General features: G+C 40.7%; 1 protein-coding gene and 1 pseudogene across 1 annotated transcript in view; one reads left to right on the top strand and one right to left on the bottom strand.

Annotated features, from left to right (window-relative positions):
* The window catches only part of LOC103013794 (peroxisomal multifunctional enzyme type 2-like), a 72,766-nt gene extending 61,544 nt beyond the window's left edge, over positions 1 to 11,222 (bottom strand). Inside the window, exons 1-2 of the mRNA XM_057539320.1 lie at positions 10,850 to 11,222; positions 5,854 to 5,907 (exon numbers count right to left, since the gene is read on the bottom strand). Coding sequence (XP_057395303.1) covers positions 5,854 to 5,907; positions 10,850 to 11,222 — 427 coding nt within the window. The remainder of the gene's footprint in view (positions 1 to 5,853; positions 5,908 to 10,849) is intronic.
* Positions 4,453 to 4,825, top strand: LOC130706624 (transcription and mRNA export factor ENY2-like; annotated as a pseudogene).
* Positions 11,223 to 20,574: the final 9,352 nt, after the last annotated feature.

Raw genomic sequence — 20,574 nt, 5'->3', positions numbered from 1 at the left:
GTTTCTAACTTGCCCCTTAATTATCAAGAGTAATAATGTTATAATGCTTTGTATTTGAAGAGTGCTTTATCACTGTGCTTACACATATTCGTGTTCATATATTTATTCAATCCAAGGGTTTGACACCAGCTGAGTCATATCCACTACCAATGACATATCTATAAACGACTTTTATTTCCAAAGTAAAATGGTGCTTCCAAATTTACAAAATCAAAATAACTTGCATATGTATTGATTCTGTGAGTGACATCCTTTACAATGAGTAATCTGAGAAGCATATAAAAAGATGACATGGGCAATATTATACTACAAGTGTACTTATTTTTTGGAGAGGTTATTTACTTTTTTTTTTTTTTAATGCTTTCAAGAAATTCAAACCCTGCAGATTCAAAAAGTCGTTTTAATCCTTGTCTTACCCCAGAGGTAACTGCTATTAACCATCTCTTGGATGTTCTTCCAGACATTTCTGTTTTCTATGCTTGATGCCTTTCCTCCTATTTTGATAAAGTTTCCGATAGCAAACAATAGCATTAAGAATCATTTCACTGATTTTAGAGCTGTGGGCCCAATGGGGATTTCTTCCTGTATTCTGTTCATGTCCTGACTGCTACCAAAAAGTATTTAAGGTGGCTTAAATGTGCAAGGGCTATTAAAAAACGGAAAAATTAAGAAAACGTTACATCAGAGAAAGAGAAGCCTACTCAAAGCATATGCTAATGGTAGTTACTCTATTTGGGGACAGTGTCAGGTTTACCCTCAAGCTTCTTGACAGCCAAAGAAAAGGCGGAAAACACAGAGCTGCCATACTATTTTCACGTTTGGTAGAAAGATGGAATCGCCCTAGTTCATCAGAGTCTTTTCCAGAATGGCGCTAAATGTATCTAAATATTTGAAGACCTCCAAAATGTTATGACAGTTTAGAAAGCAACGTCTTAAATTAGGTCTCTTTAATTTAAGGGACTTAATCTGTCTCAACAAGAAGGCATCAAAGGTCTCCTTAAAGGGAGAAGAAACTGAAAATGAGAGACTGAGTCCCCTCCAGAGTTCAGATCTGGGACCCTATCTCCTGTTTATATGCACTCACCACCTGGGTAATCTAATCCAGTCTCCTGGCTTTGAATACCACCTAGAAACTGAAAATAGATTTACACAGCTTCAACCTGTCCCCCCAACTACAGAGTCCTATGTCCCACTGCCTACCTACTATCCCCATCTGAAAGTCTACTGAGAATGTCCCCTCTCTGCGAATCCGGCCCTCCTCCAGTCTTTCCTATCTCGGTAAACCACCACTTTATCCTTCTCTCTCCCTTTCAACCCACATCAGCAAATAAGCAAATCCTGCCATACCTACCTTCAAAATATATCCAGAATTTAACTTCTTTGCACCACCTCCATCCCTACCACCTGTCTGAATCACCCCCATCTCTTATGTAGATTACTGCAATAACCTGACAGATCTCTCTGCTTCCTCTTCTTTTTTTTAACGAAAAATCACAAGTGTGGACAAGAATTGTTAATAGGATAATAGACCCCAATATGCCCAACGTACTTCTCCACTTCCATGCCTGCTCCCCTAGAACCTATTCCTCACACAGCACTCAGAATGATCCACTTAAACCTTAAATGAGGTCATGTTGCTCCTCCACGCTCTCCAATGGCTTCCCATCTCAATCAGGGTAAAAGCCAGTCCTTACTCTGAACTAAATGGTCCTACATGACCTGACCTCCTGTGATCTCTCATCTCTCACTTTGTTCCTCTAGATGACTTCACTCCAGCCTGGGATGCCCCCTAAGCTCACTTTGACATAATCTTGAGCACAGTGCCCAGCACACTGCCCGGTAGGCAGTCACTATTACTGGCTTTTTACCCCCTTTACAAAAGGTTTTAATTCTTGATGTCATTTAATCCCCATCATAATCCTGGAAGTTATTAGGTAAGGTGGCTACTAACATTCAGAGAGGTCATGTAATTAGACAGCAGAAACAGGATTTATAGCCTGACCTAACTTCAAAGACAATTCACTTTCCCCACTGCAGTTCACCTTCTGGCTATCAGGATCACACAGCGGTTAAAAACACAGGCTCTGGCATCAGACCACAGGAACTTGTAACTCATCTTTACCAGTGATTATGCAACTGCAGTACAGAAAAGAAATCATGTCGATCTTACTTCAAAAGATTGCAGTTTCAATTACCCAAAAATGCTACTCCTCCAGTTCAAGAATAGAAAGCATTCTGCCTTTCTTACTGTCCAAAAAGAGGTTCTCCTTGCTGGAACACTTCCATCTTCTTTGTGTTCACGCCCTCAAGACAAAACTTAATATTCAGAGAACTCGATACAGCTCCCCTACTGAGGAAATCTCAAACCTATTCCATTCCCAACATTTCCTTCAGATATGTGCGAACATTTCTTGAAAGATGTAACGTGTACGAAACCAAATGTCCCTTGTTGTAATTATCAGCCACAGGCTTAGCAGTTCTGATACCCAGATTTAAATCTCCCATAATGCTTTATATTACGGAATATAAAACATAGCAATCATATTTACATGAAGAGAATATCTTAAGTGATACCCTTAACTTTGGGCTTGGCCAGGTGATTTCCTTTGGCCAATGAAAGGTGAGTAGAAATGACATGCCACTTCTAAACAGAAGCTTTATGAGACACCAAGGGGATCCATTTTTATTTTCCCTCTGCTGGAAGAACAGCCATGATGAAAGTTGCTCCTTCAGCTGGGATCCTGAAATTAGTACGAGACATAAAGCAGAGACACAGCTGACCAGAAGCTGAAAGGTCAGATAGGTATGAAATTACCCTTTTTTTAAAAAATAAATTTATTTATTTTATTTATTTATTTTTATTTTTGGCTGTGTTGGGTCTTCCTTCCTATGCGTTGGCTTCCTCTAGTTGCGGCGAGCGGGGGCTACTCTTTGTTGAGGTGTGTGGGCTTCTCATTGCAGTGGCTTCTCTTGTTGCGGAGCACGGACTCTAGGCAAGTGGGCTTCAGTAGTTGCGGCACACGGGCTCAGTAGTTGTGGCTCGTGGGCTCTAGAGCATAGGCTCAGTAGTTGTGGCGCACGGGCTCAGTCGCTCCGCGGCATGTGGGATCTTCCCGGACCAGGGCTCGAACCTGTAACCCCTGCATTGGCAGGTGGATTCTTAACCTCTGCACCACCAGGGAAGTCCTGAAATTATCCTTTATTATTATAAACCATTGAGATTTGTCTGTTAACTCAGCATAACCTAGCAAAAGTTGACTTATATGAGAAACAAGGTACTCCATTTCTTAAGGTCTTACTTCTTACTGGCCTCTGAGCTAGTCATAGGATTAACTGATTAGTAATTTTTCCACAAACAAGATACTCTGATGTCATAAATCCTAGGTTTGCTTACTCCTCTTTACTATGTTTTGCTTACCCAGGTAAAAATATTCTGAGCAGAACAAAATTAACACAGGAGAAATGTTAGCGCACATGATACAACCTGGACTCAGGGCATCTGTGTTTTAAAAAAGTTAAAGCAGAGGGTAGTGGTGGTTAGGGAAGAACAAAACCCATTGGTAGCCCAGAAAGTTCACAGCTAGGTCACAGGCTAAAAAGTGGTAGAAAATATCAGTGAAAAGTTCTACATTTTCACAGAAACTAAACTAAACTAAATCTGGCTCTCCAGCCTAGTTTGGTAAATATTTTTCCCAAAACACTAATTTTCTGCCTTTTTGGACACTCACAAGCACTTGCTGCGATACCATCCCTGAGGCAATGACAAAATAAACAGATACACTGTCCCTGTTTACCTTTTTCTTAGAACTGAAAAACTCCAATCTGAGTTCAACAAATTCAAAGGTAATAAATAAATATAGGAAAACTGATCCACATAAACACATACTGCTGCAAAAGGTTTTACAAAACAAGTTTATAAACTAAGATTATAACTTAGTCACAAAAAAAAAAGCAGAAATTTATTCAACCAATCTCAAAGACACACCAACCACTCCCCAGCCCGCCCCACCCCCAGAAAAGGGCTACAGCAAACAATAAAGGAAGGAATGAACAAAGTCCCTTCTTTACAAAAGGCAACATTCTCGGAACTTTAAGAGATACAAAAGATAAAATGAGATACTGGCACTTACCGAATTGAGTGGAAAAGATGTAAATAAATAAAAAGTTTTAAGTATTAATAAATAAATAACAATATATTTTTTTTAAAGAAAAAAAAAAAGTAACAACATGTGCCTTTAGGCCCTGACATGAAATATTTTGGGGAAAATCTGGCAAAAAAGGCCTGAACTATACATGCCCTGACCAAATACCACAATACAAAATTTGTCCTTGCCCCAAGAAGTAGACTGGATTAACAGACAGTGGCTATGACCTTAAACAAGGAACATCCAAAGTCGCTGTGTCCCTTTCATAAAGATATATGCTAGGTCCGGGCAGCCGAAGAGTGTGGTTAGCAAGATGAACAAAGATGCGCAGATAAGAGCAGCAATTAACCAAAAGTTGATAGAAACTGGAGAAAGAGAAGGCCTCAAAGAGTTGCTGAGAGCTAAATTAATTGAATGTGGCTGGAAGGATCAGTTGAAGGCACACTGTAAAGGTAATTAAAGAAAAAGGACTAGAACAGTTACTGTTGATGACTTGGTGGCTGAAATCACACCAAAAGGCAGAGCCCTGGTACCTGACAGTGTAAAGAAGGAGCTCCTACAAAGAATAAGAACATTCCTTGCTCAGCATGCCAGCCTTTAAGATTGAATTAGATTGTGCTGTTTTGTGGTTTTATTTCTGAAAGTAAAACTTGCCATAAATTAGGAATTGATTTCCCAAAATAAAATCCTTTTTTGTATGATGGTATACAGTTTTCAGTAATGATGTATACAACTGTATTGATATTTTTCCCGAAATGTGTTATTTTATTAAATATCTCATGAATGAAAAAAAAAAAAAGATATATGCTGAGGAAGCAAAGTATATTCAATATCCTGCTTAGGTCTTCTTTGTTTAGAAAACATGGCTGCTTCTTCAGTCTTTTATTACACATCTCCGTAAACAAATTGGGATAAATTTGGCTCTCTGTATTCCCTGATAAGATGTAGGAAAACTGGGATTGGGAGGACAATGATGTGGGCCAACAATTTTAGCCCAGGAAAGATATTAATAAATATTGGGCCATACATCTGCCCTATGTACCTACCTGGCACTCATTTAGATATTCCCCACAAAGACTTGGCTGTAGACAAATCCACTCCTAGGTCCATACCAACTGCCAAGTACATCAGGCAAACCACTGAGATTACTAAAACCTCCCACTTTTGGTGTATTCTTCAATACACCATCTTCCAACTGATCCCCCCATAATAAAACTCATGCAAGTGCCCCTTTAATTTAAAAACTTTTTAACTGTTATAAAAGCTTCCATTTGAAAAATTTTTATGAAAGAGATTAAAAAGAAAACACTTTGGATTCCCTGATTCCAAACATTTAGTTATGAAAATGCACTTATTTCTTACCTTATCAATATATTTACACTTACAAGGATTCATCTTGCACCAGTCTTCTACATCGAAAAATTACAGCCCACAATAGACCAAATTCAAGAATTTCCTTTTATATAATGAATGTCAGCTCATCTTTCTCAGTTCTATTAAGTTGCAAATTCTGTGAAACTAGTTCACTTTAAAAAGTAAGTTACAAAGTTAGCCTCAATGGGGAAAAAAATTTTGCTGGCAGAAGAAAAAATTAGTGATGAAATTTGACCTTGACAAATTATTTGATGTGAATACAAAGGCCTCTGGCTTGTGAAGACTGTATTTTAGTTCCCAGCTACTGAATGAAAAGAAAAATGTATCAACTTACCAACAACTGATGCACCTCTTTCTGCAAAAGCCAGGGCATAGGCTCGGCCCAATCCTATTGAAAACAAAAGAAAAAAATCAGAAGGTTGAGCAAATGTTAGCATAATTTTTCTGGTCCACTCAACTCAATCCCTATTGCAAAGTAACTGGTGAACAATTAATTACATTACAAGGGTAGAGCTTTCATTGGTACTCTCAGCCTCTACTTCACCTACTTCTACTTTCAGGGGTTGGAAAGCTTCAAACTGTATTTTCCACCTATTCTACCAACCATTTCCTATCATTCTACCTAGCTCTAGGATGGATGCTAGATGTGAATTGGGTTCCACCATTAAACACATTTGCATGAAATGTGGAAGGAGGGAATGAGGCAGAAGCCACCTTACTGTGACTTTTGGATGTTACTGTTGGTTAAGAAGCTGATTTCTTGAGGCTTTCTAGGTATTAAGCAGGTATAGTGGCAGCTTCTAGATCCAGCTCCCTAATTTCTGGATGGCGGCTTCCATTCTCTAGATCCCTGGGGCCAGTGGCTATTTGGGCTGTGGCAGTTCCAATGGTAGCCTCAGAGGTAGTGGCTCCCCTAATGGACCAGTTTTATACTGTTCCATAAGGAATTCCAAGAGGAACTGCCTAAAACCCAACTGCTTAAATTAAGTCCTTTCCTGTTTCAAATATCTAGTGGTTTCTATATCCTGCTCTGAACCTTGACTACATAATCACCACACACAGGAAATATTTAATTCAGACTCAAAGGTATGAGGTGTAAATTTATACATCCAAAAATGGATACGTGCCCATATAAATTTTATAGGCAGAGAATATCTCAGGAAGACTATATAAGAGACTGGCAATTAGTGGTTACCTCTGGGGAACAGAATTGTGTAACTAGCAACAAGGAGTGGAAAGCTTACTTCTGCATTGTTTAAATTATTTTAACATGCACACGTTTTTTTGTTTTTTTGTTTTTTTTCTTTTTGCATGGAAATTTACTGTGCCCAGTTTTACAGAACATCCCTTACAATTGCCCAGGCCCAGGTCCTTCCCCCCAGATAAGCCTTTGATAACATTCTCCATGTCTCCCGTTGTTACTGGTCAGCAGAAGGGTTTCACTTCTTCTGGTGTCAATGTGGATCATCTGAATTTCCCTGAGCAGGTTGGACACCTGAGGGGTGACCAGCACCACCAGCCTCCTGGTGGCCCTGTGGTCCCGCAATGATTGCCCCAGCACCAAGGCCCCCTGGCAGTAGACGTCATTGGTAGCCAGCGTGACAAACGCCTGGTCAGACACCGGCATGGTTTGAGGCCCAGGGCGCCGTGGGCACCGGGCGGCCAAGTGCGCCTCGGTGCGGGGGCGGCCTCGAACAGGGCCTGGCGGAGGCGTCGTCTCCAGGAGACCCGCGCGGACTTCCAGGCCTGAGGCGCTCCGGCAGCCTCTGCCCGGGCCGGCGCCCCTGCCCTGCGCCCACCACGCGTCCCCGGCGCCCCAGCGCCTCGGCCCGGCCGGCGGGGCTGCGCTCCGGAACCACAGCCCCGCCCCCGCTCTGCCGCCCCGGGCGCCGGTCCACGCGGCCGCCGCAGCCCCGCGCCTGGCCGGCGCCGCCTCGTGCCCCTGACGCCCCGTGCACACGTTTTTTAAAATGTAATTGAGAAATTTAATTGGTAGTTTAAATTTAATTTGAATTAATTGATAAACATGTAAACAAATATTGAGATGGCTAAATTATCAGGCTCTTCTAAAAAGAACCCAAACTATAAAGTTTTCCAAAACTAAAAGATCACCAAATAATTTATTTTAAAATTTAATCCACTCTGAATGGATGAGAGAGAACCCACCCAATATAATAACTCAAGTCTCCTCATATTTTATCAGATCTAGGCTGAAGCACTTGCTCGAAACATGAGGTTTTCAGAGAAATCAAATACTCATAACCAGAACGCAAAAAAAAAAAAAAAATGGTAACAAAGAAAATCATCAGATGAAAGGAATGGGGTATGTCTCTCGTAGAGATTGATCTACGTTAATCAGAGAATTATCTCAAAACCAAGCATACAATTCTCTGAAAAGATGTGTCAGTAATCTACTTTTACCATAAAGGCCCATGCAAACTGTACACAAATCTGTATATAAAGTTAAAAGTGACATTCTCCTCCCTGTTTCCCTGTAATACCACTCGTCCATTAACAGGTTCGTTAAGTGTCCTCCAACGTTTTTATATCTGTGCTTACATAAACATTATTTAAATACTTTATGTGTCTTAGTCTGTCTCTCCAACTAAACTAGAAGGTCCTTGTAGGTTGAGATTATGTCGTTCTTTTACATTTCCCACAATGCCCAGAAAATCTTTACAGTCAAAATGCACAAAAAGTTAAAGCCAAGAGCCTCTATTTTCTCTTAATCCTCTTTTAAATCCTGTCTTAACTTTCTCCCACACCTAAGTTCATTGTCAACCGTCCTCTCTCCCCCATTTCTCTTCTGACCTTAACTTCTTTAGCACTGTCAAATATCAGTTGATTCTTTTCTCACAGTGCTTGTTCAGTGCTCTCTTCAGTGGGTTAGACTTCTCTCTGCTTCAAGCTGACAGAGCCTCTGAGATTAGCTTCCTGGACTATTTCACCTTCTAGCTTTACCAATCAAAGGAAGTCAAATGACTTCGAAACCTCTCCTGACTCCAGAATCTCCAACTACTCACACACTTCTCACTATCTCCAGAGCTACAGCTTGCTATTTTATAACCATCTCAAATTCACAATGGCCAGACTCCCTTCTTCCACGGCCCACCTCCACCACTCTCACAACTACATCCCCAGCAACTACTACAATCAGCTAATAAATAACGAATTCCCGTTATACCACCCATCACGGCAAAATTGTTTCCCTTAATCCTAGACAATTCTAAACCTCTCCTTCCAGGTCTCCCATTAAACTATTCAATATTCCAAGCTAAACAACAGCACCTGAATAGTGCAAAGATATTTCTATTCATCTCTAGAACATGCGTGGGTTGGAGTCAGACTAATTCCCAGACACAGGCCTGGCAGGCATTCACGGACACCCTCCTGGGATGTTTAGCAGTGCCTCAATTCTACAGATATGTATCCTTAAATGAGAACCCCAAGACCTCAAGGACAACAGTCTTCATGAGAGGACTGGAATTAGATCTCAATCTCTCTTTCATAATGATGGCCCAGTGTAGACCTAATGACAGTCTCAACTTTACCACAAAATTATATCTGCCCCAGATCAGTATTCAAATCTAATGGCTAGTAATTGTATCATAATCCAGGCTCTTTAAAATACGGATCAGTTCATGAACAGGAGGTGCTAAATTCAGAACTGTCTAGTCACAACCCATTAATACTTCACAAAATCAATTTAGTGGGTTGTAATCTGCATTTACTTAATGAAACAGAATAGAAACGTTCAAAGTGCACTGCATTTACTATGTACCGTGTCATGAGCTTGTTTCAAATATGGTGTGTGTGTGTGTGTGTGTGCATACCAGGTCCTGGTATAAAATGTATTTCATACTGTGAATCACTCACTGTCAAAAGAGGTTTAAAACATGAGTGCTTTACTTAATTATTTCCATCAAAAGCAAAGTGTAAACAAAATGTTTTCCCAAAAACATAATCATTTTAGAATAAATATAGCTACGGATAGAAAACATTTGGCCACCAATTAATACTAAAGATATTTTCTGAAAGGAAGCATGTGAATCCATTTTATAAATGGAGACGTGAAAATACGTATGAATTAACTGTCAGAATTCCACTGTTTGTGACTTTTAATATATAATTCAAATTAATTCTGCATTAGGTCCATTCTAGGTATAAGGCACTACCAGTGGGTAATCAAAGGCCCATTAGGTCAAGATCCCTGCACTTGGAGATTACAGAGATCATGGACAGGTGGGAAATAGTGTAAAACCTCACTGGAAAGCATCCGTGTGGGTATGAGTGCTTTGTCTTAAATTTTGTCCTTTAAAAATAGGGTTATTTGGGGACTTCCCTGGTGGTGCGGTGGTTAAGAATCCGCCTGCCAATGCAGGGGACACGGGTTCGAGCCCTGGTCCGGGAAGATCCCACATGCCCTGGAGCAACTAAACCTGCGCGCCTAGAGCCCGGCTCTGCGACAAGAGAAGCCACCGCAATGAGAGGCCCGCGCACCGCAACAAAGACCTGATGCAGCCATAAATAAATAAATAGAAATAAAAATAGGGTTATTTCACATAACCAATCTCCACTTGGCTTCTGAAATACAGGAAGATCTGGCCCACTTCAGAAAGGCCTCTGCTCTCCAGTTCCTACTGCCCCCACCCCACTCTCATTTTATTCCTCTATCGCCTGCCTGAGTCCTGCAGGCATTGGAGTTTGCAATCCGCTTGATAAACACACAAAGTCCAAAAAGGAGGACTCTTATCAGATGCCTTTTTTTAAAGAAGGCCCTCTCAAGAACTTAAAATCATCCGACAGAGGGAAAGATGATTGACTTTTCAAAGGCAAGGGGCTGACATCTCTACTACTGCGGGGGTGATTCCAGCCCCGAGACGGCTTTTCCGCCACGTTTAAAACACTTGACAGAGGCCTAGGGAGTCTATTAACAGGAAGAGTCGCAATCCATACGCACAGACGGGCGTCGGGATGAATTTTACCTAGTTTTGCAACCCGCAGCCGAGCCGGGCCTCTCTCCTCTCAAGACCTGAAGCCTTGAGAAGCTCCCACAGGGTTGGGGGCGGGTGGAGAAGTGGGCTGCACCAGGAGTTTCTGGCTCCCCACTCAAGGCTGGCCAGCCCCTCCTCACCATCCTCAGCCGATTAGGCGCCCGGAGAACAATCGTTGTCCGTCCTCCCACCCTCAACCCCACCGAGTCCAGTCGCTCGCTCCCCAAGCCGCCCCGCCACCGCTGCCCGCAGCCCAGATGCTGAGATCGCAGCTACAGCTGCGTGCGGATCCCGGACCGCTGGAGGACGCCGGCCCTATAGCCTTCGCGTACTCACCTCCCCCCGCGCCGGTGACCAGTACCACCCGCCCGTCGAACCTCAACGGCGACGCCATAAGTCCAGCCTGCAGCGACACACATACACTACCAGAACTACTGGAGTTCAGACTGCGGGACAAGGAGGACAGGAGGACAGGCTGGGGCAGGTCGGCAATGACCTGCCAGTTTCTGCGGAGGAGAAAGACGCCGCCGTTTTCCAAGTGCGCCTGCGCAGCGATCCCTTGGAACTCTGGGAAATGTAGTCCAGCATGCCTCCAGTCGCGGCGAGAGCCTGCCCAAGAGGCTTGGCTTGAAAGGGCCAGTTCTGCGGCCGGAAGTAACGGGAGCTGCTGGGACCTGTGTAGTAAAATGATTGACTCCCCTAACTTCATTCATACTTTCATCCATCGTTTTGTCATTCACTCAACAAGCGTTTTCTGGATTTAGGCGAGGATGCAGCCCCTATCCTTAAGTAGCTTTCAGAAATAGCAAGGGGTAAAAAAGATTTCCTAGAATGTAATCGTTGGACCTCTTGGATGGAAACCACCTGGAAAAATGCAGAGTCCTGGGACCCCAGGCTGACCTCCTAAATGGAACTGTTACCAAACTGGTCAACTGGACCCTCACTAAAGTCCTAGCCAGGCGCCGACACCCAGGGAGGTTCTTTTTCCGCTCAGATTCGCACAGCCAATAATGAAACCTATGCTGAGACTGGAACAGCACAAGCTTTCATTAATGGCCAAAGAATGCAGAAGCGCAAATTTAGTTCTCAAATCAACTTCACAACCGAATTGGGACAGAGACACCATATGTTTAGGAGGGCCGAGGTAAAAGGGAGGGAATTGGAAAGAGTGGGAGGCATACTCACGTCTTATCTGAGAACAGGGTTGTGGTTTGGACACAGAACTGATGCAACACTCTTTTTCAGTCCTTGTATGGGCTTTTCCAGTTGTTGTCAAGGCGATCGTCACCTGTCATGGTGCCGGTGGATGGGCCCTTTAGCATGCTAACGTATTACAATGAGCGTATAATGAGGATCAAGGTCTACTGGAAGTCAAATCTTCTGTCATCTTGGGTCTAGTTGTTCTAACCAGTCCTTGCTTTTCTCTTTGCAGCTTCCTCCTGAACTTAGATAAGAACAACTGGTTTCCATTCGAGGAAGGGGCAGGGGTATGATCCTGGGGCAACAGCCTTGGTAACAGAATCTCAGGGGACAAAAAAGTGTCAACAGGTGCTCCTAAATGATTTTTGCTTTTGTATGGTGAGTACAGTCAAATGATGTAGGTTTTCTCAATTTTGACACTATTGAAATTTGGGGTCAATAATTTTTTTGTTATGTGGGGTTGTTCAGTGCATTCTAAGATGTCTAGAAACATCCCTGACCTCTACCCACTAGATGCCAGTAGCACCCCCCCCCAAAGTCACAAAAATCAAAATTGCCTCCAGACATTGCCAAATGTCCTCAGTTGGGGTGGGGTGGGGATAACCCCTGAAAGAGAACAACTAGTTTATACTAAGATAAACTAAGCCTCAGAAGTAACATTTTTGGAAACATAATTTTACTAGAATAAATAAACTTTAATGTTTATTTTCCAAGGTGAAAATAATGCTTTCTAAATAGTTACTAAATAGCTTCAGTGGTGTCCAATTTTCAAGCGTGAAGTTTCATTTTGGGTATTGTCATGCACTTTAACACAACTGAGTTGAACATATGAATCCTCATGTGGTGTCTCATAAGTCAATATCTTAGGCAAAGAGGAATCTGAAACTTTCTGAATAATGGCTATGCTTGGTTTCCGATTAAGTCTCCATTTGTTCACACTCTCAATATACTATCTCTGTCCAAAAGACATAGTGATGATATGGGCTTCCCTAGTGGCGCAGTGGTTAAGAATCTGCATGCCAATGCAGGGGACACGGGTTCAAGCCCTGGTCCGGGAAGATCCCACAGGATGTGGAGTAACTAGGCCCGTGCGCCACAACTACTGATCCTGCGCTCTAGAGCCCACGAGCCACAACTACTGAGCCCACGTGCCGCAACTACTGAAGCCCTGGCACCTACAGCCTGTGTTCCACAACAAGAGAAGACACCACAATGAGAAGCCCGTGCATTGCAACAAAGAGTAGCCCCCGCTCGCCACAACTAGAGAAAGCCCACGTGCAGCAATGAAGACCCAACGCAGCCAAAAATAAAATAAATTTTTAAAAATAATAAATTAAAAAAAGACATAGTGATGATAAATACAAAAAGAGAATTATAAAGCTAGGATCAAACAAAAATCTTTGTATTTCCAGAGAGAAACCCAAAGCAGAGAATGGGGCTATACTCACAGATCTATCCTCACGACTTACTGGAATCGAAGTGCAGAAGCAGGAAAATATACCTGGAAGGTAAAGGTGATAAAGAAGATTGGGGCTCAGCTCTCTGAGAAGTCATCAGTTAGTGTCCTTCTGTTTATAAAAAAAAAAAATTTTAATAGCCATCCTGAAACTCTGCCTGGGGTTCAGTTGATATACAGAAAGAAACTTCCTCCATGAATGTCAGACATTCCTTATGAGATCATTTTACTTCTTCCTGAAGTTTATCCTTTAGAAAAGAGCTTCCCAGATGAGGTGTCATGAATGGGTTACAGATGTGCATGAAATATTGATATCCTCAACGCTTAGTGTGGCTGTGGAGAACAGAATGGCTAGAACCCCCTGGCTGATCTCTGGCCTGGGACCATTCTTATCTAGAGTTGACCCTTGAACAACATGAGTTTGAACTGTGCAGGACCACTTATGGGTGAATTTTTTTTCAATAGTAAATGCTACAGTACTACAAGATCTGAGGTTGGTTGAATCCATGGTGTGGCACCATGGATATGAAGGACCAACTATAAATTATATGAGGACTTTCAACTGCACAGAGGGTCAGCGCCCCAACCCCTGTGCTGTTCAAGGGGTTGTTCAACCCCTGTGTTGTTCAGCGCCCCAACCCCTGTGTACTTCTGTCAGAATACTGCAGGAATATTTTATATGTGTGATGCGATTTGAAAATATTTAGGAGTTAAAGTATTAGTACTTCTTATAAGAATCTTCATTAGCTTGCTAGGGCTGCCATAACAAACACCACAGACTACTGGCTTAAAAAACCGCAATTTATTTTCTCACAGTTGGAGAGGTTGGAAGTTTAAGATCAAGGTGTCGGGCTTCCCTGATGGCGCAGTGGTTGAGAATCTGCCTACCAATGCAGGGGACACGGGTTCGAGCCCTGGTCTGGGAAGATCCCACATGCCGTGGAGCAACTAGGCCCGTGAGCCACAACTACTGAGCCTGTGCGTCTGGAGCCTGTGCTCTGCAACAAAAGAGGCCGCGATAGTGAGAGGCCCGCGCACCGCGATGAAGAGTGGCCCCCACTTGCCACAGCTAGAGAAAGCCCTAGCACAGAAATGAAGACCCAACACAGCCATGAATAAATAAATAAATAAATAAATAAATAAATAAATAAACTGCTCTTAAAAAAAAAAACAGTTAACATTTAAAAAAAAAAAAAAAAAAAAAAGATCAAGGTGTCGATTGGTTTGGTTTCTTTTGAGGCCTCTCCTAATGACTGCAGATGGCTGCCTTTCACTGTGTCTTCACATGGTCTTTTCTTGCAGCAGATACCCTGGTGTCCCTTTGTACGTCCAAATTTCCTCTTCTTACATGACACCAGTTAGATTGGATTAGGGCCCACTCTAACAGCCTCATTTTAACTTAATCTTCATTTTAAAGGCCCTATCTCTAAATACACTCACATTTTCTGGTCCTAGGGGTCAGGGTTTCAACAGAAGAATTTTGAGGGAACACAATGCAGCACCAACAGAGATTACTGTTGATAAACTCTTCCTATTTTACTTGAAAATATCTTCATTTCACCCTCAGTATTAAATGATAATTCAGTTGTATATAAAACTGTCACTCATAAACTATGATCAAGTGGGATTTATTCCAGGGATGCAAGGATTTTTCAATATCCTCAAATCAATCAATGTGATACAACACATTAACAAATTGGAGAATAAAAACTATATGATCATCTCAGAAAAGCAGAAAAATCTTTTGATAAAATTCAACATCCAATCATGATAAAAAACACTTCACAAAGGGAGAAAAAAGGGAACATACCTCAACATAATAAAGGTCATATATGACAAACCCACAGCTAACATCATACTCAATGGTGAAAAGCTGAAAGCATTTCCTCTAAGATCAGGAAGAAGACAAGTATGACCATTCTCACCATTTTTATTGAACATAGTTTTGGGAGTCCTAGCTACAGCAATCAGAGAAGAAAAAGAAATAAAAGGAATCCAAATTGGAAAAGAAGAAGTAAAACTGTCACTGTTTGCAGATGGGATGATGCTATATGTAGAACATCCTAAAGACACTGCCAGAAAACTACTAGAGCTCATCAATGAATTTGGTAAAGTTGCTGGACACAGAACAAATACACTGAAATCTGTTGCATTTCTATACACTGACAACAAAATATCAGAAAGAGAAATTAAGGAAACAATCCCATTTACCATCACATCCAAAAGAAATACAGAGGAATAAACCTAAGGAGACAAAAGACCTGTATTCTGAAAACTATAAGATGCTGATGAAAGAAATTAAAGACCCCACAAACAGATGGAAAGATATACTCTGTTCTTGAATTGGAAGAATCAATATTGTTAAAATGACCATACTACCCAAGACAATCTATAGGTTCAATGCAATCCCTATCAAATTACCAATGGCATTTTTTCACAGAACTAGAACAAAACATTTCACAATTTGTACGGAGACACAAAAGACCCCGAATAGCCAAAACAATCCTGAGAAAGAATGGAGTTGGAGGAATCATCCTCCCTGACCTCAGACCACACTACAAAGCTACAGTAATCAAAACAATAAGGTACTGGCACAAAAACAGACATACAGATCAATGGAACAGGATAGAAAGCCCAGAAATAAACCCATGCATTTATGGTCAATTAATCTATGACAAAGGAGGCAAGAATACACATTGGAGAAAAGACAGTCTCTTCAGTAAGTGGTACTGGGAAAACCGGTCATGTAAAAGAATGAAATTAGAACATTCTCTGACACCATATACAAAAATAAACTCAAAATGGATCAAAGACCTAAATGAAAGACTGGATACTATAAAACTCCTAGAGGAAAACATAGGCAGAACACTCTTTGACATAAATCGCAGCAATACTTTTTTGGATCTGTCTCCTAGAGTAATGGAAACAAAAACAGAAATAAACAAATTACACTTAAAAGTTTTTGCACAACAAAGGAAACCATAAACAAAACGAAAAGACAGCCTACAGACTGGGAGAAAACATTTGCAAAGGATGCTACTGACACAGGATTCATTTCCAAAATATATAAGCAGCTCATACAGCTCAATATCAAAAAAACAAACAACCCAAACAAAAAATGGGAAGAAGACCCAAATAGATATTTCTCCAAAGACGACATACAGATGGCCAACAGGCATATGAAAAGATGCTCAATATTGATAATTATTAGGGAAATGCAAATCAAAACTACAATGAGGTATCACCTTACACCGGTCAGAATGGCCATCATTAAAAAGTCTACAAATAATAAATACTGGAGTGGGTGTGGAGAAAAAGGAACCCTCCTACACTGTTGGTGGGAATGTAAACTGGTGCAGCCACTGTGGAAAACAGTAGAGAGATTCCTTAAAAAAATAAAAGTTGAGTTACCATATGATCCTGCAATCCTACTCCTGGGCATATATCTGAAGAAAACTCTAATTCAAAAATATACATGTACCCCAATGTTCACAGCAGGACTATTTACAATAGCTAAGACATGGAAACAACCCAAATGTCCATCAATGGATAACTGGATAAAGAAGGTGTGGTATATATATATATACAATGGAATATTACTCAACCAAAAGAGGAATGAAATAATGCCATTTGCAGCAACATGGATGGACCTAGAGAATATCATATTAAGTGAAGTAAGTCAGTCAGAGAAAGACAATCATCATATGATATGACTTATATGTGGAATCTAAAAAAATGATACAAATGAACTTACTTACAAAACAGAAATAGACTCACAGACATAGAAAGCAAACTTATGGTTACCAAACGGGATAGCAGGGGGCATGGGGGGAAGATAAATTAGGAGGTTGGGATTAACCTATACACAACACTATATATAAAATAGATACACAATGAGGACCTACTGTATAGCACATGGAACTATATTCAATATCTTGTAACAACCTATAATGGAAAAGAATCTGAAAAAGAATAGATATATATACATATGTATAACTGAATCACTTTGCTGTACATCTGAAACTAACACAACATTGTAAATTAACTATACTTCAATTTTTAAAAATTGTTTAAAAAATGTCAGCTGGTGTTATATAAAGTCTAGCGTATTATATATTATGCTAGATAATATGAATATTATGCATATTATACTATATTAAAAACTTTAAATTATCTTTCACATATACATATATATTTAACATATGCTGAATATACATATTTAAGTATACTCTAGAATATATTATATATAAAATAATATACATATGAATATATATGTGTGCATGTGTATGTGTGTGTGTATGTGTGTGTGTGTGTATATATATATATATATATATATATACACACACATATATATTCCAGCATATAGTTTTAAATGGCCAGGCATTTGAAGAAACAAGACAATGTGAACAAAATCCAGGAGAAATCAAAGGTTATAAAACAGACACCAAGGGCTTCCAGATAATAGATTTCAAAATAATTATTCTTATTTGGTTCAAGGTAATAAAAAATGATTGAAAATTTAAGCCATGAATGGAAAATTTTAAATGATCTAATGGATTTTTTAAAATAATAATAAAAATATAATGACTAGATTAAGAATTTCAAAAATGTATTTACTATCAAATTACACATGATAGAATCAGTGACCTGAGATAGGTCAGATAAAATACGTGAAATAAGCACATGGAAAAAATAAAAACATGAAATACTGGAAAAACTTAAAGGTCAAAGAGATGTGTAAGAATTCCAAAGTAGAGAAGAGAGAACATGAAGAAAAAGCAATATTTGAGTAAATAATGACTGACAATTAACCAAAACTGATGAAAAATATATAAAGCATCTAATTTTAGAATATTCAGGTAAGATAAATACAAACAAAACTAAACCTGACTACATAATGGTAAAATTACAGAATATTGACGAAAAGATGAAATCTTCTAGGTAGCCAGAAAGAAAATGTTCAAATGAACAAAAGTTTAATTTATGTTTGGTTTTTTATTTCTCTATTTTTTCCAGTTTTCCAATTATTGAGAAATAATTGACAAACATCATAGTATATAACTTTATGGTCTACAGCAGGATGGTTTGATTTTTTGATTTGCATATACTGTGAAGCAATTACCACAATAGGCTCAGCTCACATATCGATACAATAAAAAGAAAAAATAAGGAAAAAGGAAAAAAATGTTTCTCCTTGTTACGAGAACTCTCAGGGTTTACTCTCTTAACAACTTACCTATACAACACACAGCAGTGCTAGCTGTAGTCATCAAGTTGTACATTACATCCCTAATATTTATTTATCTAATAACTAGAAGTTTGTACCTTTTAACCACCTTCCTCCAATTGCCCTTCCCCCCACCCTCAGCCTCTGGTAACCACAAGTCTGATCTCTTTTTCTATGAGTTTGACTTTTTTTTTTTAGATTCCACATATAAGTGAGATGACACAGTATTTGTCATTCTCTGTCTGATTTATTTCACTTAGCATAATGCCTTTAAGGTCCATACATTGTCAGAAATAGTAGAATTTCCTCATTTATCTGACTGAATAATATTCCATTTTGTGTATAGATACAACAACTTCTTTACTCATTTTATCTATCAATGTACACTTAGGTTGTTTCCATCTCTTGGCTATTGTAAATAATGCTGCTATGAATATGGGAGGGCAGATATCTTTTGAGTTAGAGTTTTCATTTTCTTTGTATATATTCCCAGAAGTATTAGAATTGCTGGGTAATATGGTAATCCATTTTTAATTTTTTGAGGATCCTCCATATTGTTTTGCAGTGGCTGTACCAATTTACAATCCCACCAAACCCATTCTCCTCATCCATACCAGCATTTGTTATCTCTTGTCTTTTTTATAACGGCCATTCTAACAAGTGCGAGGTGATGTCTCATTGCAGTTTTAATGCATTTCCTTAGTTACTAGTAATGTTGAGCATTTTTTCCATGTGCCTGTTGGTCTTTCTTATATCTTCTTTGAAGAAATGTCTACGCAGGTTCTTTGCCCATTTTTTCATTGTTTGGTTTTTTTGCTGCTGATTTGTGTAAGTTCTTTATATATTTTGGATATTAATCTCTAATCAGTTATAGGGTTTCATATATTTTTCCCATTCCATAGGTTGTCTTTTCACTTCGTTGATTGTTTCTTTTGCTGTGCAGAAGCTTTTTAGTTTGATGTAGTCCCACTTGTTTATTTTTGATTTTGTTGCTTGTGCTTTAAGTATCATATTCAAAAAATTACTACCAAGACCCATGTCAAGGAGCTTTATTCCAGGGATGGGGGGGGAGGTGAAGTCAAGATGGCAGAGTAGGAGGATGCAGAGTTCACATCTTCTCACAATTAGGGCACCTACCAGGCTCTGGTGGGGGACCTTGGACACCTAAGGGGACGGGAGGAACCCCTGCACAACCAGGTAGGACGTGGGGGTTGGGAAGAGGGAAGCAAAAGTGGAGGCAGGATGGGACTGGTGCTCCTGAGGGGCGGCTGGGGGAGGGGAGGGGTTCCAACACCCAGAGGGGCCCACTCACCACTAAGGGATCAGCGGGGACAGGGAGATACCTTCGGGGGATCAGAGGGGAATGTGGCCAGCATTTCCCCCACTTGCTCGGGCCCCAGCAAGCCTGCTGGGGTCCCAGGCCTGAACCTCCACCCTCTGGGGCCCCCTCCAGTCACGCATGTCCTGGGGGCATGGGAGGGAGGGGGGGGAGCAGAAGTAGATGCGAGAGAGAACCAGTACCCCAAGGGGCAGCTGGGGGAGGGGAGGGGTTCCCATGCTCGGAGGGGCCCACTCATGGTGAAGGGATCAGTGGGGATGGGGAGAGAACTTTGGGGGATCAGGGAATCAGAGGGGAATGCAGCCAGCATTTTCCCGACCTGCTCGGGCCCCGGCAAGCCTGCTGGGTCCCGGGCCTGAACCTCCACCCTCCAGGGCCCCCTCCAGCCACACTGAGCCTAGGCCCAGCTGCCCCTGCCTAAGCCCCGCACCCCCATCTAACCCCCAAAGGCCTTTTCTGGCATTTTTTCTTTTTTTTTTTTTTTGCTGTTGTGGTTCTGTTTTGCCTTCTTGTTGTTGTTTCATTTATATTATTATTTTTTCTAATATATTTTTTATTTTTCTAACTTTATTTTATTTTTTATTCTTTGCTACTGTTCTGCTCCTTTTAGTTTGTTGCCTTCTTTTTTTTTTTTTTTTTTTTTTTTTTGCTGCACCCTGCAGCTTGCAGGATCTTGGTTCCCAGGACAAGGGTCAGGCCTGAGATCCTGTGGTGGGAGTGCTGAGTCCAAACAGCTGGACTAACAAAGAACTTCAGACCCCAGGGAATATTAATTGGTGTGAGGACTCCCAGAGGTCCTCATTCTGGCACCAAGTCCTGGCTCTACACAACTTTCAGCG

This window comes from Balaenoptera acutorostrata, unplaced genomic scaffold (genome assembly GCF_949987535.1).
Source record: "Balaenoptera acutorostrata unplaced genomic scaffold, mBalAcu1.1 scaffold_701, whole genome shotgun sequence".
Taxonomy (NCBI): Eukaryota; Metazoa; Chordata; class Mammalia; order Artiodactyla; family Balaenopteridae; genus Balaenoptera; species Balaenoptera acutorostrata.
The sequence above is the reverse complement of the archived record's forward strand: the minus strand, read 5'-3'. Positions and strand labels throughout refer to the sequence as shown.